The sequence below is a fragment of the Bos taurus genome, chromosome 9 (genome assembly GCF_002263795.3).
Source record: "Bos taurus isolate L1 Dominette 01449 registration number 42190680 breed Hereford chromosome 9, ARS-UCD2.0, whole genome shotgun sequence".
NCBI classification, from domain to species: domain Eukaryota; kingdom Metazoa; phylum Chordata; class Mammalia; order Artiodactyla; family Bovidae; genus Bos; species Bos taurus.
The window spans coordinates 21992422-22018511 of NC_037336.1; the positions used below are offsets into that span (position 1 = coordinate 21992422).

Here is a 26090-nt window from a genome sequence, read left to right on the forward strand (position 1 = left end):
GTTTGATGTAGTCCCACTTCTTTGTTTTTGCTTCCACGACCCTTGCTCCTGGTGACAAATCTAAGACTACCTACCACCTTCCCCCCTTCCAATTTTATAGTTTCACATATTTCATTTAAATCTAATCCATTGTCATTTTTTATATAAGACAGTAGTCATTTCATTCTCATGCATATGCTGTCCAGTTTCCCCAACACGTCTTATTGTATGATCTTGGTTCCTTTGTCATAAATTAATTGCCATATATGTGTAGGTTTCTATTCTGTTCCGTTGACCTGTGTATCTACTTTTGATGACTATAGCTTTAAAATCAGAAGTGTGGTGCCACCAGCTCAATATGGCTTTAGCTATTTGAGTTCTTTGTGGTTCCATTGAAATTTTAGGTTTGTTCTATTTTTGTGAAAAATGCCATGGAAATTTTGATAGGGATTGCGTTGAATCTGTAGATACTTTGAGTAATGTGAATATTTTAACAATAATTCTTCCAATTCATGTGCACAAAATATTTTTTCACTTGTATCTTCTTCAATTTCTTTCATCAGTATTTTAGTTTTAACAGGTGTTTCACCTCCTTGGTTATATTTATCCTGAAGTATTTTATTCCTCTTGGTGCAATTATAAATGGGATTTCCTTAATTTCTCTGACAGTTCTTTATTAATGTGTAGAAGCACAACAGACTTTTATATGTTGATTTCTTACACTACAAGTATACTAAATTCATTTATTCTAATAGCTTTTTGGTGGAGTCTTTAGTGTTTTCTGTAAATAATATCATGTTACCTGCAAATAGTGAAATTTTACTTTTTCCTTTCCAATTTCAGTGCCTTTTATTTATTTAGCCTAATTGCTCTGGGGCTTCCAAAACTCTGTTAAATAAAAGTAGTGAAAATTGGCATCTTTGTTTTGCTTCTGATCTTAGACGAAAAGCTTTTAGCCTTTCAGTGTTGAGTATGACACTGGCTGTGAGTTTGTCATGTAGTACTTTTCCTCTAAACCCACTTTGTTGAGTCATCACAAATGAATGTTGGATTGTCAAATGTTTTCTGCATCTACTGAGATGATGATTTTTATTCTTCACTTTGTGGTAGATCACATTGATTAGATATTGAATCATCCTTGCATCCCTGAAATAAATTCCACCTCATCATAGTGAATGATCCTCTTCATGTATTTCTGAATTCAGTTTCATCATGTTTTGTCGAGGATTTTTGTCTTTATGTTCATCAGGGATATTGGCCTGTAGCTTCCTTTTATTGTGGCATCTTTGCTTGGTTTTAGTGTTAAAGTAACATGGCATGCATAAGATTCACCTGGAGGCCTTGCTGAAGCACTGATGTGGGGATTCACTCTACACATTTTGGATTCCATAGAATTCGAGTGGAGCCCGATACTTTGCATTTCTCTTAAATTCCCAGTGATGCTGATGTTGCTGATGTGAAGACAATCTGAGAACCACTGATTAGAGATTATCCAGTTTCTTCCCTGCAGTTTAGGAGAAACAGATAGCACTTCTCTCCTTTCCCACAAGCTTTACTTTGTATTGCTGCTTCCATCTTCATCCCCATTCTGTAATTATTTCCTCTTTTCCCAGCACCTTCTATAAGCACTGACTTCCCACCTCCTGTTGTCTGGATGCAGAGACTTCCATTTTTTAAAACACAAAACAAGTGCCCCATCTAACCATTATTTCTGTGTCTCACGCATCTATCTATTCACTGCCAAGTTTCTAAATGACATGCTGGAATCAAAACCTCTACATTCTGTTACTTTTCTCCATTACTTAAATCATCTCTGAATTAGTTAAGAGTCCTAGCAAGAAACAGCACTCTCAACTTGGGAAACTATTGAAGGACTCTTTATAAAAGTGTGGTCGCAATGGATACTAGCAGTAACCTGGGCTGGAAACAATGGGAGATCTTCTGCCAGTCCTAGAACGGAATGGGTGAAGGGAAACCAAATCTGGAGGGAAAGTGCTGTGTGGAGAGTGAGCTACCTGAGGAGCTGGAAGCTGCGTGAGAGACATACAGCCCACAGCAATACCATGGAGGTAAAGGGCAGGGGGAAAAAAAAACTTTTCTTCCTGTCAATATACCAGTATTTGCCTAGTGTTCCAAACTGGCTAATATAACCAGAAACCAGAGGTTCCCTAATCCTGGCTGGTAAAATCCTAGAGTTCAACCCTATTAAGACACAGTAGTGAGGAAAAGAACAGAGAATGGGTCTGAGGTACAAATAGAATATACATCTAGAATCATCCATCCCTTTTGTTCTTCAGCATATATCCTTGTCCTTTATTTAGGCAACAAATTTATGTTCTCAATATAAGAATCATACAGAGTCCTGAAGCTATCATTTCATAAGAGGCTGATACCAATTTAGTCATACTCTTCTCATGAATACAATGGAACTTTCTCCAGGATAGATTATACATATGTTAGATGGTAAGACAGGTTTCAATAAATTTAAAAGACTGAAACAATACAAGATCCAAATTTAACAAATTAGAAATCAACAATAAAAGGATATTGGGGGGAAATTCCCAAATATTTTGAAATTAAACAATATACTTTAAATAATCCTTGTTTCAAAAATGAAATCAAGAAGAAATCAGAAAATATTTTGAACTGAATGAAAATTAAAACATATAAAAAATTATGGAATGCAGCTACAGCAGTGCTTACTGGCAAATTTATAGCTTTAAATGCCTATGTTTTAGAAAGAAGAAAGACCTTAAATCAATAATCTAAGCTTAAACATCTAGAAAAAGAACAGCAAATTAAACCTAAAGCAAGCAGAAAAAGAGAAATAATAAAGATCAGGGTTGAGACCAAGGATGATGCAGGCACAACAGGGAAAGATCTAAAGGAACCACAAAGTTGGCTCTTTGAACAAAACAATAAAATTAATATGATCAAGGAAAAAAAGAAAAACAGACTACCAAAATCAAGAATGAAAGTGGGGACCTCACCACCAACTTTACATAAATTAAAAGGATTAGAAGTAAATGCTATCAACAACTCTATAACAACAAACTAGACGATTTAGATGAATTAGAAAAATTCCTAAACATACAAATTATTGAAACTGACTCAAGATATAGAAAATCTCAATAGGTGTATAACATGTAAAGAGAAACTGAATTAGTAACTTAAAACCTTTCCACAAAATCCATATCCAAATTCCAGGACACCAGGAAAAAAGGACTACTGAAAACAATCTATGAGGCCATCATTAAACTAAAGGTAGAAAAAAGAGGAAAAGAAAACCACAGACCAATATCATGAATTACAGAAACAAAAATCCTCCATGAAATACTCGCAAATCAAATCCAGCACCTCTTTTCCAAGGGGCTGTTAATGGTCCATTTCTTGACCTCCTGGTAAATCACTGAACTCAATATTTTTCTCTTGTGCACTTATGTCTGTGTAATGGTTCAAGTTTAATGATTTAAATACACACAAGAAAGAAAAGAGTGCCTAGTTCTATGCGTTCAAACTATAAGTAACAGTAAAAGATAAGGACTAACAGAAAAACAAAAATAATGGCAGAATATGACAAATTAAAGTGTTCAGAGGAGATGGGAACATAATTGATCCATGTATGCTACTCTATTTTACTTTTTGAGGTGGTATGAGAAGGAAAAAACAAAAACTTTATAAGAAAAATAGAACTGGGGTTGCATTTACCATGGATGGGTAGAATGTCAATAGGTGAAGAGAAAGAAAAATTTAGGTAGAAATATGCATGGAAAAACTTTAAGCCTATCTGGGAGAAACACGAGGCCAGGTTTGGCTCCACCACTATATATACATATAGATTAAAAAAAAAAATCACTGGAAGCCCAAGGCGAGCAAAGTATAGAGGGAGTAACTTAAGTTTTCAGAGCAGGAAAATATGCTTTGGGGAGGGATATTATTTTGAAAGTTAAAGAGTTGAATGTCTTGAGCCAGGAGAAAGAGAATAGGGTGGCAGTTAAGGGACTCTGGCAGTTAACTGGACCACTTTCTCAACCTTTCAGGAGTTGGCGAGGTCAAAACTATTCATGTTATTTGCCTTTTTCAATCTCAATCTCTCAAGTTTCCAGACACTATATGACTTTTGTTTTCATACCAGATTAAATGTGGAAATAGATAAGAGAGTCTAGGGGTCCTCTATTAAACCAGGTGGTAAAGACCTAAACCTGAAATACTGAGTTACATATTTTTATATATGAAAATATAAAACAAGTTCACTCGTGTAATTTTGTTTTTGTAAAACAGTTACATTTTCATTAGAAATGTTATTTATGTTCGCATGTGTTGGTTTATGATTTTTTAATGAATTAAAATTTTACAGTCTGTTGTAACTTGCAATACATTATACATGATAGATATGTAATCAATGTAAGTGAAAGTTGTTTGGGGTCCTCAAAAGTTTTAATCATTATAAAGGGATCCTAACACCAAAAAGTTTCAGAACTTTCAGGGAGATTTAAGGACATACAACAGAGCAGTACTGGTAAGAATGAAGTGAAAAATATTAGATAAAAGATTTGCAGAGACAGAACTGATAGGAGTTGGACAGTAAATGTAGGGGCAAAACGGTGAAAGAGACAAAGAATTCAGAAGTTTATGACTTAGGAGGATGACAGATTAAGAGAAGGAAATAAAAAAGATCAGAAAGTTTGGGAAAGGTGAAACAAATTCAGCTTTGCCAAGTAACAACATGTAAGAAAATGAACTAAGTATAGGGTCTAAGATATAGTTTGATGGTCATTTTCAAGCAAAAGATACACATAAACATTACCATGAATATCTTGGATCACTTGTCCCCAGTTCCTTGGTGGAAGGTTGTGGTAGCTTCTGAAAATAGCTCTTAAACTGATAATTCTGGAAGCTTCCAGATTATTTTTACTGTCTTTTAATATTTTCTTAGTCTTGGCTAAATTACTATAGACAATTAGAAAGAGGCAGTCTGCTGTAGCTGTAAGCGGACCAGACTGAAAAGATAGAATTCTCATTACTCATTTTCTCTGGAGTTCACACTCTTTAATTTATACAATAAAAAGATATATAGGGTTGATCTATTAGGCTTCTTCAAATCTAAAATTATATGAATCGGCTATCAACCCCCTTCTCATGAACTAAAACATATACCCCAGCTTCCAGAAGAGTTATAGAACAAACCCAGATATTAGCTATTAAGTAGCAATACCTTTCTCAATTGACTGTATCTACTGTTGCTCCTCTTTACAGTAAGTCCTAACTCCTAGTATTTTGTCCAAAAATATGACTTTATCTAACTCGTAGACTTCTTGATTTTGCAAATTTTAAGCATATGCTGCTTTGACACTTCTATCCCCAGCAATTCTCCATCCAGTCAACAACTTTCCAGGCTAAGGAGTTCTACAAGTGTTGTCATCAATCTTAAAAACCTCTTCATCCCACCCATCCCTTAACTTGCCCACTTCTGGAGTTTTAAGACTTTCTCCAATTAATAAGATTAAAGATGAATTAATTATTGTAGGCTGAATAATGTTAGGGGAAAAAACCCGTTACTTCCCTTGGCTTTTTGGTCACAATGTATCAGGTTGCTTTCATGCAATCATTTACGAATCAGTTTATAGCAGTGCTTACCTTTCATTTCAATAGCAAAAGAACTCTTTCCACTCCCGCCAAATGAAGTTTTATATACTACTCTACTATAGAAATGGAGAAGGAAATGGCAACCCACTCCAGTGTTCTTGCCTGGAGAATCCCAGGGATGGGAGAGCCTGGTGGGCTGCCATCTCTGGGGACGCACAGAGTCGCACACACGACTGAAGCGACTTAGCAGCAGCAGCAGCAACTATATAAAACAGGTCATAAAGTGCAATTACCCTCAGCGAGGTTGGTAAAGACCTAAAACTCCACAGACTTGGTCAGCCCCTGCCCCTCCTTCACATCCCATCCACTAAAGGCTCTTAGGGTGCTTCCCAGGCAGCATGGAGCACACCAGGAAAATCATCGCTTTATGCAATCTTTAAAGATGCCACAATGCATGGAAGAATCAGAGGTTCAAATGCAGTAAAATTACTTCAGAAAATCTCTTTACAGCAACATCAATAACACATTACAAAAGTTGTTATTTCTCAATTTACTCAAAAGTATATAATATAAAACTTTTCACAGATGCATTTCAGGAAAACTGCCCTTTCAATTAGTGGCTACAATACATGATATTAGGAAGAATCACTGGTAATTCCTCCTATAATAGATGTCAGTAGAGTACAAGATATCAAACACACATCCACAGTGAAATGGATCAAGATTATTTTTTATTGCACATTTGCTTACAAGTTTGCTGCTTTGGGCAGAGCTAAAAAGCTCAAGTGTTGTTAATTTCAGCCATATTTCATCAATCTAATTACAACAGTGATTTGCCTGTATGTTCCCCGAGGCTTATTATTTCCCAGAAACATTAACCTTTGCAATTTGTCTAGGCGCCGGAGCAGATTTAACATTTGTTGTTTTAAAATTTTAACCACTCAAAAACAACCCAAACAGCATACTGTAAAGAAAACAATGTTTCTGTCTGTTCATATAATCCAGGCTCAGAAAATTTGATTATGTAACAGTGCAAAGGTAACTATAAACCAAACTTTTTCCACACTATTCAATTCTTGTATGTATAATTAAGCATTTATTTTAGAAAATTTTAACACCTTTAGGAACTGATTCTTTCACAATTAGGCTTTTTATAAGGTCTCCTCTCCCTATCAAAAACAATCCCCACAATGACTCCTAATTTTATCTTAGACTAAGCTGCTCAGAATAGTTTTATTTCCTTTCTACAGTACTCCACAGATTAATGTAAAATGGAGAATGTTCTGTTCAAACTGAAATAATATGGCATTCAAAAAGCTCAAGCTTTAAAAATCAGGCTAACACCCAAAGCCTGATGAAAAAAGACACAAGAATGGAGACATAAAACTACTATAGCAAACACAAAATTTTGACCATTAACAGATCAGAAGTAATGGCTGATGCTCCTACTTGAAGCTCATCAATGTCACACTAAAAAAAAAAAAAAGGTATTTGGCAAAACTCTTCTAAATTATTCATCCCAAATGAATTTTTAATTATTTTTAATCCATCACTCTTACATTTTACACTTCAATCACTCATGTTTTCCTTTTAAGACTATTCAGAAGAAATAGTTCTACTTAAACTTAAGCTAATAAGTTTTTCCTCACACATTTTTACATAAAAGTTACTAAAATCACAATTCTGAAGAATTTCTTTTTTAATCATACAAACATTATATACTTAAAATTCAGTAAAGAAATTATATCCTTTCATATCCTATCCAGAATGATCGGTTACCAAATTTGTATGAACTCTTTTTCCACAGCATTTACTTGTAACAATCACGATTTATGAAACTTGTATCTCAACTCCACGGTGAACTAGCAGCCATGCTTATTCCACATAGGTACTGCCAGTGGTCCCTGTGGTGTCCTTTCAACAATGACAAACTCATCAGGGTTTCCAAATGCTTCATAGAAAACCAACAAATCCTGTATTGCACGCTCCTCAATCTGAAAGGAGGAAGGGAAGAAAACTTGCTTTACTCTTTGAATTACCACTTTCTATGCCTGCAATACAGCACAATAGGTATCCTGCAAGGAGAAGGGCTGACGCCTGAGCTAGAATAATCAGATACCCATCTTTCCTTGACTTTAATCTTGAGCAGAAGGAAAAAGAAACTGAAGATAGCTGATGGAATCCATTCACTGCAGTCTCTCACCCCGTGAGATACTTCCTGTTATTGTACGGGTTGTCTAGCTCTTTGAGCTCTTCAGGACAACCACGAGTCTTTGTTTCCTAAGCCTGGCTCTCTGGTTTTCAGCTAAGTCTATGGAATCTTAGTGTCTCTCGAATAAGTTCTGTTCTCCTTAAGTTAGCCTGGCTGGGTGTCTGTGGCTTACAACCTATGAACTCTGACTGATACAGAAGCCAGGTGGAGAGCTAGGTAAGGCCACTTCTCTACCAGTCACTTTCAAAAACTAAAACAGTCCAAAGCATCACCAGTGCTAAAAATATTAGCTTTACATAATTTTATTCTAAATTTATTATCCTGAATACCTTCAATTAATATTTGCTGAATGCTTCAGTTTTGTTTTACATTGCATTTACATTTTAATGTGCTAAATACATGCACCTCTGCAAAGCAAACAATTTTCTTAAGACCTAAGAATGAAATAAAGTAACTAGTTCTTACCCTGAATTAAACCCAAAAAGGTTATCTTACCCTGAATTAAACCCAAAAAGGTACGTTACTTACCTGAATCAAAGCCAAGGGTTTCTCTCGGCTTCTGATAAGAGCTGCTTCCTGCTGTAGCTCTTCTTCTACGATAGACGCAAAAGTGACTGGTGCTACCACGGAAGGAGCGGTCAGTGAAGAAGACAGCCAGGGACTGAAAGAACAGGAATAATTAGCTTTCAGTCAGCTTGCCAAATTTTTGCACATAAAATCTCCCCTGAAATACTCTTTACCAGCGTCGCATTGTCTCCTTGTGACCTATAACATAAGGGGACCTGGAAGCTTCTGCATTTAAACTTAACAGAATGACAAGGTGAGAAAGAGAAACAAGGAGAACTGATATTTTATTTGAATCAGTGCTGTAAGGTTTGGAGACACCAAAAAGTGGAATAGAGCAAAGCAATATAACTGAAAGATGACTCAAACTGTAGAGCAGAGAGTATTCACATGATATATTTCTATTTGATACTATTTTCAATTCTTAGTGTTCTCTCCCAGTGCCAAACCAAGTCTAGCTTGGAGGTCCCAAAGCTGATCAATTAACCTTACTTGGGACTGTCCGGAAGTGGTACATCTGAAATGTGGTTGCCTTCTCGTCCTGGGGAACCATGAGCAGAACATCTGCAAAACAAATGCCAAAACTGGAGATTAAAGCTTTTAGTAACATGAGTAAAACTGCTTATTAATAGAAATACAGGGGAGGAATTGCAAGGCTCTGACTCGAGACTAATTAATTTATGAAGTCAGATTTACCTTTGAAATTGTAAATAAAACAAAAATCTCTAGATAACTATAAAATTATGTGTATAAAATACCATGGGGGAAGATCTTACAAGATATGAGGTCTGTTCTTCAGAAACAGAGTCGCAGATGTAGAAAACAAACTTTATGGTTAGCAGGGGGGAAATGGGGTGGGTGAGGGACAAACTGGGAGATCAGGATTGATATCTACACTACTGTATATAAAAGAGATAACCAAGAAGGACTTACTGTGCAGCACAAGGAGCTTTACTCAATACTTTGTAATGACCTATATGGGAAAGGAATCTAAAAGAGTGGGTGTATGTACAACTGATTCACTTTGCTGTATACCTGAACTAACACAACACTAAATCAACTACACTCCCCAAAAAAGGTCTGTTTCTTTCTAATAACATTCATATAGCCAATTTATTATAAAAAACCAAACATTAGAAAATAGACAACTCTATGAAGAATGTTTTACATTAATAACATTTTATGAACAAAAGTGACAGATTAGCACCAAGTTTCAAAACATATAAAAACACGATAGTCAGTAGCCAAATTTTGTGTGACTATAATAGTATAAATACTGTGAGCAACAAAAATACAGAAAATGCTTTGATACCCCAGAGATTATAGATACGACAGAAATTTGTTTTATTCAAGTACAGATGACATTCAATGTTAATTACTGCTTACTGCTGTTCAGCAAACTGACTCAGTTATACGTATCTATACATTCCATTCTTTAAAAACACTGTTTCCATTATGGTTTTTCAGAGGACACTGAATAGTTTTCTGTGCTATACAGCAGGCCCTTGTTTATCCATTTCATATGTGATAGCTTACATTTGCTAACCCCAACCTCCCACACCATCCTTCCCCCATCCCCTTTCTCCTTGGGAACCACAAGTTTGTTGTCTTCTGTCTGAGAGTCTGTTTCTATTTCATGGATAGGTTTGTTTCTGTAATAGTTTAGATTCCACTGTAAGTGATACCATGGTATTTCTCCTCTGTCTGATTTACTTTATGATAATCTCTAGGTCCATCCATGTTACCGCAAATGGTATTATTCCCTTCTTTTTTATGGTGAGTAGAATTCGGTTGCATCTACGTACCTCATCTTCTTTACCCTTTCCTCTGTAGATGGACATTTAGGTTGCTTCCATGTCTCGGCTATTGTGCAGAGTGCTGCTAGGAGCAGAGGGGTGGCATGTATTTTTTTGAATTACAGTTTTGTTCAGATATGTGCCCAGGAGTGGGATTGCTGTGGTAATTCTACTTTCAGTTTGCTGAGCAATCTCAATACAGTGGCCACACCAATTTATATTCCCACCAAAAGTGTAGGAGGATTTCCTTTATTCCACACCCTCTCCAGCATTTGTTATTTGTAGACTTTTTAATGAAGGCCATTCTGGCTGGTATGATGTGGCACCTCATTACAGTTTTTATTTGTATTTCTCTAATAATTAGCAGTATTGAGCATCCTTTTGTGTGCCTACTGGCCATCTGTATATCTTGCCCATTTTTATCTTGTTGAGTTTTATGAGTTTTTTATATATTTTGGAAATTAAGCCCTTGTCAGTTACATAGTTTGCAAATATTTTCTCCCATTTCATAGGTGATCTTTTCATTTTGTTTATGGTTTTCTTTGCTGTGCACAAGGTTTATTTTTGTTTTTATTTCTACTGCTTTGGGAGACTGACCTAAGAAAACATTGGTATGTTTATGTCAGAGAATGTCTTGCCTAAGTTCTCTTCTAGGAGTTTTATGGTATAATGTCTTATGTTCAAGTCTTTAAGTCATTTTGAGTTTATTTTTGTGTATTTTTGTATATGGTGAGAGGGTGTGTTCTAACTTCACTGATTCACATGTGGCTGATAGAACAGAAATTTAAAACACACTAAGAACTCACAAACTAGATGAGGAACCAAGATGTAAAATGACATAACAGAAAAGAATTTAAGAAAACAAACTTAAAGATCTACTGACTGTAAAGACTAAACAACCAAATAGATTTGGTCATCTGAGAAGGCCTCACAGAGAAGACAATAAAAAGGGTATAGAATGAGGGAGGTGAGAAGCATTCCTGTAAGGAGAAAAATGAATGAAGAAACGATGAGAGAGCCCTAGTTGTGGAATTTTATGCTTAGAAAGATACATAGAAATTACTTAGATTAATCGATTGCCCTCTTTCAACAATAATCAAATGTAGGTCTAGACGGGCTTTACAACAGAAAGTCAAATAGAGCAAGAATAAATGGGGCCTAAAATACTGACTTTCTGATTCATTTATGCACATTTATTGGGTATATATCAGACTACCGTACTGAAAATCAGGTTAAAACCTAGTTCTCTTCACTCTGGTAAAAGATTTTTTTAAAGGTATTTAAATAATGATAAAGAAATGTGAGAGTAGATAATTGATATTTACATCAATATGTACCAAGTACTATGAATTCACAGGAGAAATTACATAATATGGAAAAGGGTATATACACTACTGGCTTCACTGAGGAAATGACGTTAAAGCTGAGGAGAGTGGCACCGAGAAGGGGCTTGGTCATACAAATACCAGGAACACTTCAAGACTGTTGGCTTAAGTAAAGGTAGGTTGGTCTCTTCAATGAACTGAATGACTGGGTTAAGAGATTAAGAGGGAAATAAAGTTAAAATGAAACAGAAGGGTCAGAGTACAAATGCACTAAGAATTAAAATGTTTAAACCTGATGTGTGTGTGGGCAAACAAATTTACTGAGTCTATTTTCGTACACATTATCTCATTTAATCTTTCTAATACTCTGAAGAACGCACCTATTGTTCCTATTATATTGATTAGGAAACTATTAAAAATACTCAAAGAATATTCAATAATTTGACTGATTAGCAAGCTGGGTAAATGGTAAAGACAGAACTCAAATCCAGGCTTTTTTCACTCAAAATACAAAGTATTTTCCATACACTGTAGCACAGTCCATTACAAGGATCTTCTAATTCTTCAAGGATTGGTTCAAATATCACCTTTTCTCTCTGCAAACAGAACTGAATATAAGGACTAAAGTATCTTGTATAGGTCTTGTTAAAGCCAAGCAATCAGAACTTACTTAACATTATATAATTTATAAAGTACTATCATGAATTACCTGATATAATCCTTGTAACAAATCCATATGATAGGCATTACTGTTCTCATTTCAGAAAGGTTCACAGTGGACTGCTGTAAGAATTATACCCAACTCATATCTGTTTCGTACGATGTTAGAATTGTTTTCATTAATGATTTTCCAATGGATAACATCATTAATTATAAATTTACTCAAACATCTTTATCAAAATTTCATCTTAGAATGAAGTAAAACTGCTAAATAGAGCTATGACTAAACAAATACAAAATGAGTATAAGCTTTCCAATAATAAATAACAGCATTATTAAGCCTCAGGTATTTGCAGCATAGAAACAGACATCCCAACAGATAATCTTATAAAATTTAGCCTTCTGGAAATAAAAGCAACATAAAAGGGCTGGCTAAAACCTTTCAAAGCTTTTTGTTCAAAGTGAAGAACATTAATCTTGCCAAATTTAGACTTCAAGAGAAAAACTTACTTTTTGCTCACATGGTTGACAATTATTAAAAATAATTTTGTATTATTGCAATTACAGAGATTTTATATAAAATTAGAGCTGATATAATTTTATCTCACATGTAGTTTTCCTTACTAATTAGAAATGCAAGATCATATTTTCTGCCTAGAAGCACGTAAGGGGGTATTTATAAGTGAAAGGAAAATGAAGGAAAACACATTAAAATGAAAAAGAACATGGAAGTAACAATAAACAACACAAAGTGCATAAACCTCTCTTTTCACATCAGTAAGTAACTTTGCCATTCTTTTATTAGCTCCCTAGCCTGGGGCTGGGGAATGATTACATTTTCTACAATTAAGACAAGAATGAAGACAAGAATGTATTTTTTGTGGAACGTCCTGAGATGAGCCCTGCATCCCTGCCACTGAGTCCCTAAAGTATTCCTGGCTTCTTGCTCTAATTCCCACTATTTCCTCTGTTTATACTGCCCTTTCTCCTCTCTTAAAAATCCCATAAATATATGGCCATTTGATCATTATGTTACGTTAATATAAATAATCATTTAAATATATAGCCATAAATATAATGATCAAAATATTTGAGATGGAATAGGAAAAGTGTTTATGAACTAACGCTCAAACTTTTCCTCTTCAATGAAGTTTTTCTGGACAGCTCTAGCCCATGGTCGTTTTCCCTTCTCTGAACCACTCATACAGCACATAGTCATATACTGCTGTGTGACTTCTTTAACACTGTTATATTACACTGCATTTTTGTTCTGTCAGTTAACTTCCATGTATGCGTATTTAGATTTACCAACCAGATTTCAAACATATTTCAGGCTGGGTCTGTGTATTATACTTTTATATATACACCCAGAGATGCCAGCAGAATATGTATATCAAGTGTCCCATAATCTGTTGAATTAATAAATATTCTACTTTATTATATTTTATCATTTCCTTAAATACTGCTCTCTTATAGTAACATATTTTCTATGATGAAATTAAAAATGAAATCAAAGCTGTTTTCTTTCTCAGTGACCAGAAGACAAAAAACTATTTAAAACATTAACTTCCACTTGCCAAACACCCAAGCTATGGATAGCAAGATACTATATCATACACTCCTGTAACTAAAATGTCTAAAGCACTATAACATCACAAACCACTTTTCACAATTAATAGCCTGGTGTTATAGCACACCCTAGCGATCAACTATGAAACCACACATCCTTAATATTTTAAAAGATAGAGAAAATTAGAAAATTTAAAAAATACATTCAATACTTAAAATGTAAAAATGTTACAAAACAATCTTAACATTCACACCTTGACATTTATACATCCAAGGCAAACAATACAGCTCATTACATTAAAAACAAATGCTACTTGAAATAAGAGCAATTTTGTTTCATTTATTCTTGCCCTCATTCACCAGATGCTCACTGAACACCTACTACACACTAGGAAACATTCTAATCAGTGATAAGCAAAGGTCAATCTTCCTTGCTCCCACTAAACATACAGCTGAACACAGACATTAAAAGACTAGTATTTGAAAACACTGGGCTTCCCTGGTGGCTCAGTGGTAAAGAATCCGCCTGCCAATACAGGAGACATAAGAGACAGTTTGATCCCTGGGTCAGGAAGATCCCCTAGAGAAGGAAATGGCAACCCACTCCAATATTCTTGCCTGGGAAATCCCATGGACACAGGAGCCTGGTGGGCTACAATCCATGGGGTCACAAAAGAGTCAGACACGAATTAGCGACTAAACAACGATTCAAAAACAGTAAACAAAGAATCACCCCAACAGTAAGTTTACAACAGTTCTCATGTTATCCACAGGAATACATTCCTAGTCCCCTAGAGTGGATGCCTGAAACTGCGGATGGTACTGAGCCTGTGCACACTATGTTTTTTCCCTATACATACATACCTATGGTAAAGTTTAATTTCTGAATTAGGCACAGTAAGAAACTTACAACCATAAGAGAACAATTATATAACAATATAGTGTAATAGAAGTTATGTGAATGTGGTCTATGGCTCTTTCAAAATATCTTACAGGAACATAATGCCTTTTACTTCTATGTTCTAAAGTATGATAGCAAAACTAGCATGAGTTTTTGCTTCTTTATAATTTCATGGGTAGAAGACTCATTTATAACATAATCTTAGCACCCTAAAGATACAATTATTTTTTCCCCCTCTCCTTATTAGGTTGAGAACTTTCCACTTTCCCACCCCCCCACTTGAAGCTTTCATTTAAATGGCTTCTCTTTGGCATATTTGAATTGTCAACATCACTACTCCTGTGCTTTGGGGCTGGTATTAAGTAAAATAAAGATTCCTTGGACATAAGCATCCTGAAACCCCAACAACTGATCTGATAACTGAGACGGCTACTGAATGGCTGGCAGGCAGGGTACACTGGACAAAGGGACGGTTCCTGTCCAGGTAAAATGGATCAGCGGAAACGGTCAGGATGGGGAGAGATGTCGTCACACTACTCAGAACAGTGCAGAATTTAAAACTGAAAACATTGTTTACTTCTGAAATTTTCCATTTAATATTTTCACACTATAGCTCACAGCAGGTAACCAAAACCATGTAAAGAAAACCACAGACAAGGGGGTACTACTCAAACTGTGGTAAATGTGATAAGTGACAAGAGCCATGAAGGCATATAACAGGAAACTGACCCAGTAAAAGAAGTCAGGCTTCTTCAAAGAATTTGACTGAACAGAGACTGCAAGAAGCAAGTCAACAAGTCAAAAGGCAGTTAAGTGGGAAGAAGTAACTGGCATTTGAGAAACTACAAGGTCAAGGCTAAAATACAGAGATCATGTTAAAAGCTAAAGAGGTTGACAGGAGCTAGACTGTATCAAGCCTTGAAGGCCATATAAGAATTCTAGCTTTTATCCTGCAAGGTAAGATTTGCATTTAAAAATACACGAACACTAGCCAAATATGCTATAGAGAAGGATAAAAGGCTATGGCAAGACTTGTTAGCAGGCTTACTCAGACAGCCCAGGTAAAAGATTAAAGTAGTCTAAATAAGGGTAGTGGCAGTGGAGATAGTTTAATACACAAATGGATATAATACTAAAGAGATATAACTGGCATGTCCTGACAGACTGGATATAGCTGAGGACGATGGTCATGTAAAACTTGTGAATGACATTTACTGAGGAAATCAAGAATAGGCTGGGTTTGTGTTTTGGCTGTATTTTTGCTTTTATGAGAAGGCTATGAGGAAAATGTTCAATTTGGTTTGGGACATAAAAGTTTAAGGTATTTCTGAACATTCAAATAGGATGGCAATATCAAACAAGGCAGATGGAGACCTAAGTCTGAAGCTCAGATGCCAGATGTGGACAGGCAATTTCAGTCTTTCATGTATAGCTGATAATTGAACAGTGAAACTCATGAAACAACACAGAACATAAGTGAAATGAAAAGATAACCTATAAGTGAACTTCAAGTATGATGAGTCATATAAAAAACCCATGGTGTTGGCAATATGGAGGCTACTTCTGAATTTATCCTGAACTGTTTCAGTTTAGTTGTGGGACTGGAAGCCAGAATAAAAAGAAGTGGGCGATGACAGCTCTTTTGAGAAATCTGGCTGTGAAGGAAGCAGGGAATTGGGAACAACAGGACAATTCTAGAAGAAAGTGAGGAGGCTGAGTGAGGGATTTGACTTCCCTCGCCACCCCCCACCCCCCGCCACTCCACATGTGAGACACCTGTGCATATTCAAAACCAAATGGGAAGAATCTACTTAAAAGGAAAACATTGATCCATAAGAAAAAGAAAGACAGTTAATAATTTAAGCCTTCATTAGTGGAACTGGGTTAAGATACAAGTACAGGTATAAATCGAACCCGTGTCTCTCATGTCTCCTGCATTAGCAGGCAGATTCTTTACTGCTGAGCCACCAGGGAAGCCCATAATGACTTATTAGAAGATCCTAATTGAAATAAATGGGCTTCCCTGGTGGTTCAGTGGTAAAGAATCCGGCTGCCAATGCAGGAGATGTGGGTTCAATCCGTGGGTCGGGAAGACCCTCTGGAGGAGAGCGTGGCAATCCACTCCAGTATTCCTCCCTGGCAGACTACATACAGGCCATGGGGTCGCAAGAGTCAGACATGATTTAGGAACCGGACAACAGTGAAAATAAATACTATACAATTAAAATATGAGACATAAATTGAATATCGAGGCTGATAAACTTCCTCTTCATAATGTGTTGTCACTTTTGTGTAAGGTTGGTCTCTTCTGTATGAGCAGGGGCTATGTTAATTTTGTTCACCATTGTAACTGCAGTATCTACTATAATGTCTGATACACATCAGCTAATATTTGTTAATATTAAGACATCTTACACTGCACCCAATTTGTATTTATAAGCCTATCACAATAGCTTTAATATTCTCCCTTAATCATAGGTAAACATTATATAAAAAGGTGCATCTGTTTTACACATTAGAGTTCGATTTAAGATTTTTGTTTTAAAATAACATTACACTGCCAAAAGTATTTGAAAAGTTAGAGACAGATCATGGCTTCTTTAGATCCTTTCTAATCTGATTTTCTGTACTATAAGTAAAAGGCTCAAAAACTACAGTCATAAATATACATATCTGTAACAAGAAAGCCAGTTACAAAAACAATAAAACTATGTTTAAATGGTTCATCTAAACCTGCACTTTCCAGTGTTGTTAGAAGACTCTGACATTCCTCAGGAGCTGCTCACAGGACAGGTAAGGTGACAGTAAAGTAGTATGGTTCTAGACCCCTCTTCGCTCGGGTCAGGGAAGTTTATATTACCTGTTTGATATGTTATAATTGGATGAAAGATCTGATTTTTAAAAAGGAATTGGGGTGGGAGGGGAATCTGACAGTGAAAAACTGCTTAATCATTATGAAAAACAAAATTATTAATCTGGTCACAACTAATATTTTTAATTACATTTTTATTTTGTCTAAAACATTCTAGGGAGTATAATATATAGGAGATGTCATATTAGCAGAAATAAGGGAAAAAAGAAAACTCCATTTAGTCAACCTACTTGAAACAGTTTTTCCTACCAACATTGTCCTATCTAATGCCCCAAGAATGTTTGTTCTCTTTTGAACAATAATTAAAAGAGAATTTAATCATGGTGGGGAAACTTTTTAAAAATACCACTTTTAATCTAGGTTTTCATGTAGGCATTTATAATATGAAACATCTTTTCAAAATACATTGGACTTTGACAACCAGTATCACAAACAGCTACAGAAAAAGATGGAAATACCTAAACAGGCTCAAAAAACCTTGGATGCATCTCAAAATGTATGCTAAGTGAAAGAGATTTTTTTAAAAGCGTGTGCTGAATGATTCCACTGATATAATAAAACAACAGAATATAAAAGTTAATCCGTAATGACAGAATTCAGATTAGAGCTGCAAGACAGGATGGGGAAGGACTGTAAAGGGGCATGGAGAAACTTCTGTGAATGGTGGTTAATAGTCAGCAACCTGAAGAACTGGTGATGCTGGTTTCACAAAGGTATATATATGCCAAACTTCAAATTATATACTTTAAATATATATATTGTTTAAGCCAACTATCCAAATATATCTTAAAAATAAACATGTTAATTTTGAATGTAAAAAGAATGTATAAAACCTGCCTTATAAATTTTTAAAGATTATTTTAGAACATAGAACCACTATAAGAACATTTAAAGGTAGGAAAATGTTTATTACCTTACAACTTTTGGAGACTGGGAATTTTCAATCCCTTTAAAACAAACTTTTTTGACATGATCTCCTGATCTCTGGCCAGTAACAGATTTCTTTTCTTCTACTAAGAAATCCCGGAATGACTTGGATGAAACTGAATGTTGAGAAGATGCCCTGTAGAAAGACAACAAAGAGCATGGAAAAATACTCATTTTTCTTAAAAGGCTGTTGCTGGAAGTGGTGAGGGGACAATGAAGTGAATACATACCAAAAATTTTAGCAATATAATTACAGTTTTCAATGTGATGTTGGCTTTTTGCTGTCAATTACAGACTAATCAAAACTGTGATAAGAAAAAATAATCAATGGAGATAAACATGGGTGATAGCCCAGATATTGAAATTAGCAATGCTTTTAAAAACAGCATTATAACTATGCTTCAGATAACAACAAAAAATATGGTAAGAATAAATAAGTAAGCTCAGCAGAGGAAAAGTGTCTATGAAAAAGAAGAAAACAGAAATTCAAAGACTTTAATATTCAACAACAAAATTCACTGGAGGGGTGAAACAGCAAGCCTGGAAAAGTCTAAACTTGAAGATAAATGTTTTCAATCTTTTCTTCTGATTAAAAAAGTTTTATTGATTTAAATCAGCCATGGTGACTTACAGTAATATTAAATGTAATTGGACACCCAGAAGAAAAGGAGATAGGGCAGATAAAAATATCCAAAGAATATTTGGATATTTAATATTTAATTTGGCCATCTCCAAATCTGGTGAAATCCATAATGTGACAGACTCAAGAATTTTAGCCAACCCCAAAGAAGAAAAACGTAAAAAAGAACATACTTATACACACAGTGGGCAAACTGCTAAAAACCAGAGATCAAAAAAGAAATCTTAAAAGCAGCTGCAGAAATCCAACACAGTATGAAAACACCTGGTTATTTACCAGAAATGAAAGTCAAAAGAGAGACATCTTTAATGTGATGGGGGGGGGGGTCCCCCCACTTAATTACATTAAAAAAAGCATTAACCAAGCTAAGCCATAATGGATTCCTGACCCAAAGGACCATAAACACTGGTTGTTTTAAGCTACTGTTTAAGGCAATTGGTTACAAAGCAATAGATAATACAAGATAACAATTTCAAAGGACAATAAAGAAATATTATAAATAACTATGCAAATAAATTTGACAATTTATAAGAAATGGACATACCTTATCAAAGATAACAAAAAATAAAATAGAAAATTTGTATAGACCTGCATCTAAAAAACTGAATTAATCCCACCAGCTTTTTATTGTAGAAACTAACAAATTGATTCTAAAATTTATATGAGAATACAAAAACCTAGATTAGCCAATGCTGTCTTAAAAAAGAAATACAAAACTGGAAGAAGATAAAACAAGTTACTGTAATCAAGACAGTGTGGTATTGACATAATTATTAACAGATCAATGGAACAGATTAGAGAACTCAGTAACAGACCCCATGTGATAGTTACTTTACTTTCAATAATGGAATTGCCAAAGCAAACAAGTGGGAAAAGTGTTTTTTTATAGAAGAAAATAAAAAGACCTTTATTTCACACCATACCCCCCAAATTATTTCAAGATGAATTACAGACCTAATGTAAAAGCTAAATGTCCTGGAAGAAAATTGAATTACAGACTTAACATAAAAGCTAAATGCCCCAAAAGAAAACAGATTATCTTTGTAACTTGGTGGCAAGCAAAGGTTTCTTTGGACATAAGCAGCAATAACCATCAAATCAAGGAATGATAAATTAGACTTAACCAAATCAAAAACTTCTGCTCATTAGAAGATATCATTAAGATAATAAAAAATATCTGTAAAACATACATCTGACAAAGAACTTTTTTTCTTTGGACAAGCCAAATCTAAGATTTATATAAATGTGGTCAAAATTAAAAATAGAAAAAAATAATTCTGAATAAAAAGAACAAAATCAGAGAAACTGCACTATCTGATTTTAATATTTATAAAAAGTTATCATCAACAAGTCAGTCTATATGGGCATAAACACGTGTATGTAAGTCACATGGAACTGAGTAGAGTCCAGAACTAGACCCACACACACATGGTCAACTGAGTTCCACCAAAACTGCCAAGTAATAAAATAGAGCAAGGATGATCTTTTCAGTAAGTTCTGCTGGAACAACTAGGTATCTGCATGGGGAAATAAACAAAAACCTTGCCCTGTACCTTACCCACATACAAAGAGACACTTAATCACAAAAGCTAAACTAAGGAAACATCTACATCAAAACAAAAAATGTTTGTAACCTTAGTCAAAGACATGGAGATACTACTACCATCTCCCTCCTTATAAAGGTTGCTATGTGGATTGAATGTTAATTTATGGTAAAATATTTAACAGTACCTGATACACAGAAATGCTATGTAAGTATGTTACTATCCACAGTTTTCACAGCATTTAACAAAATTTGCTTAAAGAAAACAAGACAATGAGAACACAAATTCTGATATGAAGAAATATAGTCAATTAACAGGCATAATATCCTTCCTTCCTAAAGTCTGATTTAGAAAAATTAATCCAGAAATGTAACTTTTTTGCTATTAATCCTGAACATCATTTTCAGAAATCCTTAAGTCAATATTATAAGTAACAATATAAAAAATTTGAGTCGGATATTAATTTCATCTATTTTATTTCCTCAGAAAACAAAGTGAATACAAATGCTAACCAGTTAATTCCTCCCAAAACTAAATTCATACTTTGAAGAAACCATAAAATCCACACCAGACTAAATTCATAAACTATTTGGGGTTCCCCATAAAAGATCAGCAAAGCCTTCTAAAATCTATTATCTTATCTGAATTCAGGGATTCAGTTTAGTCGCTCAGGCATGTCCAACTCTTTTCGACCCCATGGACTATAGCACACCAGGCTTCCCTGTCCATCACCAACTCCCGGAGCTTACTCAAACTCATATTTATTGAGTCAGTGATATCATCCAACCATCTCATCCTCTGTCATCCCCTTCTCCTCCTGCCTTCAATCCTTCCCAGCATCAGGGTATTTTCAAATGAGTCAGTTCTTTGAATCAGGTGGCCAAAGTATTGGAGTTTCAGCTTCAGCATCAGTCTTTCCAATAAATATTCAAGACTGATTTCCTTTAGGATGGACTGGCTGGATCTCCTTGCAGTCCAAGGGACTCAAGAGTCTTCTCCAACACCACACTTCAAAAGCATCAATTCTTCAGCACTCAGCTTTCTTTATGAACTCCCACTCTCACATCCATACATGACCACTGGAAAAAACATAGCTCTGACTAGACAGATCTTAGTCGGCAAAGTAATGTCTCTGCTTTTTAATATGCTGTCTAGGTTGGTCATAGCTTTTTTTCCAAGGAGCAAGCATCTTTTAATTTCATGGCTGCAGTCACCATCTGCAGTGATTTTGGAGCCCAAGAAAATAAAGTCTCTGTTTCCACTGTTTCCCCATGAAGTGATGGGACCAGATGCCATGATTTTAGTTTTCTGAATGTTGAGTTTTAAGCCAGCTTTTTCACCCTCCTCTTTCACTTTCAAGAGGCTCTTCCATTCCTCTTCACTTTCTGCCATAAGGGTGGTGTCATCTGCGTATCTGAGGTTATTGACATTTCTCCCGGCAATTTTGATTACAGCTTGTGCTTCATCTAGCCTGGCATTTCGCATGATGTACTCTGCATATAAGTTAAATAAACAGGGTGACAATATACAGCCTTGACATACTCCTTTCCCAATCTGGAACCAGTCTGTTGTTCCATGTCCGGTTCTAACTGTTGCTTCTTGACCTGCATACAGATTTCTCAGGAGGTAGGTAAGGTGGTCTGGTATTTCCATCTCTTTCAGAATTTTCCAGTTTGTCGTGATCTACACAAAGGCTTTGGCATGGTCAATAAAGCAGAAGTAGATGTTTTTCTGGAACTCTCTTGCTTTTTCAATGACCCAACGGATGTTGGCAATTTGGTATCTGGTTCCTCTGCCTTTTCTAAATCCATCTTGAACATCTGGAAGTTCATGGTTCACGTACTTTTGAAGCCTGGCTTGAAGAATTTTGACCATTACTTTGCTAGCATGTGAAATGACTGCAATTATGTGGTAGTTTGAACATTCTTTGGCATTGCCTTTCTTTGGGATTGGAATGAAAACTGAACTTTTCCAGTACTGTAGCCACTGCTGAAATTTCCAAATTTGCTGGCATATTGAGTGCAGCACTTTCACAGCATCATCTTTTAGGATTTGAAATAGCTGAACTGGAATTCCATCACCTCCACTAGCTTTGTTCATAGCGATGCTTCCTAAGGCCCACTTGACTTCACATTCCAGGATGTCTGGCTCTTGGTGAGTGATCACAGCATCGTGGTTATCTGGGTCATGAAGATCTTTTTTCTATAGTTCCTCTGTGTATTCTTACCACCTCTTCTTATCTCTTCTGCTTCTCTTAGGCCCATACCATTATCTGTCCTTTATTATGCCCATCTTTGCATGAAACGTTCTTATGTGAATAATTAATATATATCTGATTCTGGCCTAACCACCAAAACACTTTTATATGCATCATTTCATTTAATCTTTACAACAATAATCCTTTAAGTATTTTCATCACAACCTAAATTTAAAAGAGCACAACCAAAGCTGAGGCATTTGAATGACCCTCAAATCACCAGAGATAAGCAGAACTGGGATCCAAACCCAGTTCTTAATGATCACAAAACTCATGCTTGGCCATCTAGTCTATCACCGGCTTCAAAAAGAATCAAAATAATACTCCTTATAAAGTGCCAAAGATGGAAGGAAAATGATGATTCACACTTAGTTTTGTTGGTATGAGCTAATAAGCATCTATTCATAACAAAATCAGCTGAAACCTTCTATCAAATTTCTATCTGCTCAATAATTAAATAGGACTGCCTCACATAAGGTTTTTCTAAGGAAAAAACTCACCAATAACTCAATACATGCTAAAGAAATCAATCATGTGAAAATATTACAAATAAAATTACATTTTATTTATACACTAATGGTTAATACTTATATATAATGCTTAAGGTGCTGTTCTAAATGTGTTTCATTAACTCTGTTTACTCTTCACAATACCCCTGTGAAATAGGTCCTGTTTTTAGTCTATTTATGAACAAGAAAACAGAGAAAGATTAAAAAATTGTTCTGATCTTATGGACTCTGTGGGAGAGGGAGAGGGTGGGAAGATTTGGGACAATGGCATTGAAACATGTAAAGTATCATGTATGAAACGAGATGCCAGTCCAGGTTCAATGCACGATACTGGATGCTTGGGGCTAGTGCACTGGGACGACCCAGAGGGATGGTATGGGGAGGGAGGAGGGTTCAGGATGGGGAGCACATGTACACCTGTGATGGATTCATTTTGATATTTGGCAAAACTAATACAATTATGTAAAGTTTAAAAATAAAATAAAATTTAAAAAAAAATTGTTCTGACAGAGAAAGACTGGAAAGTCAGATTAAAGACTTAATCTGAATTCACACTGCTAGGCAACAGATCCACATTTTAAAGTTCAGGCAAGGCTGACTCCTGATTACCAGGCTTAATCACTGTACTACTATGTTCACAGAAAATCATTCACCCTATGCAAAGTCCTTTAATCATAAGAAAGAGATTTTCTTTACAGATTTATCAGAAATATGACCTACCAAGGCATTCATGTTAAAGATATTTCTTCAAAAGGAACTTACCTGACTTTGACTTTATCACAAAATTTTCTTCAAAGGACATACATGGGCAGAACGTTAAAAAATTAAACACAAAGAACCACACCCCATTTCCTTACCAACTCTCTTCTCCTCCCCAAAGTACACATACCTGAAAGTTTCTACTGGCAAACAACACAACTATGCTATAAAGTACTTTGTATTATTAGTCACGGGGAACACTGCTGGCAAATACTCTGCCAAAAAAATCTGATGAATGTCTTTTGTAAGTAATTCATGTCTCTAAATACAAAAACTTCACCATCATCTGTGTAAAAACCACAAGACGTCAGATTCACCTTAGTGGTAATTTGCAAACTTCTAGATGTAATAAATAATGTACACCCTAAAAAAAATTCTTTCTTTCATAGCTATTTTATACCATCTCCTTAAGAATAAGTGTAGGTAGCAATGCTTACTTACAAGATATCTTATATTTGCATGTTTATTAATCATGCATAGTGGTCACTTATAAAATGTCTTATGCAGACTTCTTTAAATGAATTCTATTATTCTTTCCACTGATCATGCCATAATTTGAAACAGTGTCTGATGTCTGATTTCCCACAATTTTACTTTCCTAACTCAAAGGCTCTGGCTCTTTTCCATTTTAGCAGACAGAAAAACTTAAGAAGCATTTGTACCCACATAAAAAATTAATCAACATTTTTTTTCTCAACTAAGGAAGCTCTAAAAATTGTGCTTTAATGAGCAAAATTTCTAGCTAAAAAGTTAAGCAACTGAACTTAGTTTATAGGTTAGCTCAAAATGGAATTTGGAAGAAGTTACATTCATACAGCCAGGCCACAAAGATCGTGCATTCTTTCACTCAAGATGGCTGGTAAGAAATGTAGTTTTATTTCTCCAAGTAAAATAAAGGATAATGAAAAGTGATCAACTCCCATATACACTTGGTGTTTTCACAACAGATTTAAAAGTCAACTGGTTAGAATTTCATTGTAATGCAAAAACCAGTTATTTTTCATATTTAACACTGTCACACCTAATTGCATGCAGCAGGAGTACTGTTACATACTGGAAGTCATCATACAGACTAGGTGAATGAATGGGTGAACAAACTAAGTAAATTCCCTACCACAACCGGTAGACTTAAAGGGCTAATTTGTGATTTGCTAATTAATTGCACATTAAGCTTATTATTAAGAAATTGTTGTTTAGTTGCTAAGTTGTGTCTGACTCTTTTACAACCCCATGGACTGTATGTAGCCCGCCAAGCTCCTCTGTTCTTGGAATTTCCCAGGCAAGAATACTGGAGTGGGTTGCAATTTCCTCCTCCAGGGGATTTTCCCAACCCAGGGGTCAAAACCCACACCTCCTATATTGGAGGTGGATTCTTTACTGCTGAGTTACCAGGGAAGCCCGTTATTAAGATAAAAAAACAATAAAAACATCCTTTAATAATTAAGAAAAATCACATTAGATGATTCATCAGGAGATGAAGATGTCCCTTTGAGAAGTAGTTGGAAAAAATCACTATAGCAATGAATATATTCCATATATACAATCTGTAAATCAAATCAAATTAAAATGCTAATTTTGTATTAATTTTCTACTTTTTTCAAAGCTGAGCAAACTTTAAATTCTACCAACTTTATTTAGACCAACATTTACAAGAGATATCCTCAGAAAAACAAAGACCAACATTTACAAGAGACATCCTCAGAAAAACAAATCTATTCCTTTTTTTTCTAATATGATTTCTAGAGAAAATAGTAAGGAAGAAAGTATCAAATAGTATACAAGTTGTTCCTAGACTTGGATGTTCCTAGACAAGCTTTTCACAATTAATAAAAGAGCCCACCAAGTAGCCAGTATAATGTATCAAAAAAAAAAAAAAAAAAAACCCACATCAAGGCACTTCACTATGAAATTTAAGAACACCAGAGATAAAAAGGGGGAAGCGGGGAAAGAAACTGGTAACATATTAAGAGTTAGGAATTGGAATGGCATT

General features: G+C 35.2%; 1 protein-coding gene across 3 annotated transcripts in view; it reads right to left on the bottom strand.

Moving 5' to 3' along the window:
- Positions 1-6109: 6109 nt before the first annotated feature.
- The window catches only part of IBTK (inhibitor of Bruton tyrosine kinase), a 94917-nt gene continuing 74936 nt past the window's right edge, over positions 6110-26090 (bottom strand). For 2 of the 3 annotated variants that reach the window (XM_005210696.5, XM_005210695.5), the window contains exons 26-29: positions 18378-18527; positions 8834-8905; positions 8306-8438; positions 6280-7559 (exon numbers count right to left, since the gene is read on the bottom strand). In XM_005210696.5, coding sequence (XP_005210753.2) covers positions 7428-7559; positions 8306-8438; positions 8834-8905; positions 18378-18527 — 487 coding nt within the window. In that variant the 3' untranslated portion in view covers positions 6280-7427. Of the gene's footprint in view, positions 7560-8305; positions 8439-8833; positions 8906-18377; positions 18528-26090 lie in introns of all 3 variants that reach the window. The other variant, NM_001206040.3, reaches the window with a different exon arrangement.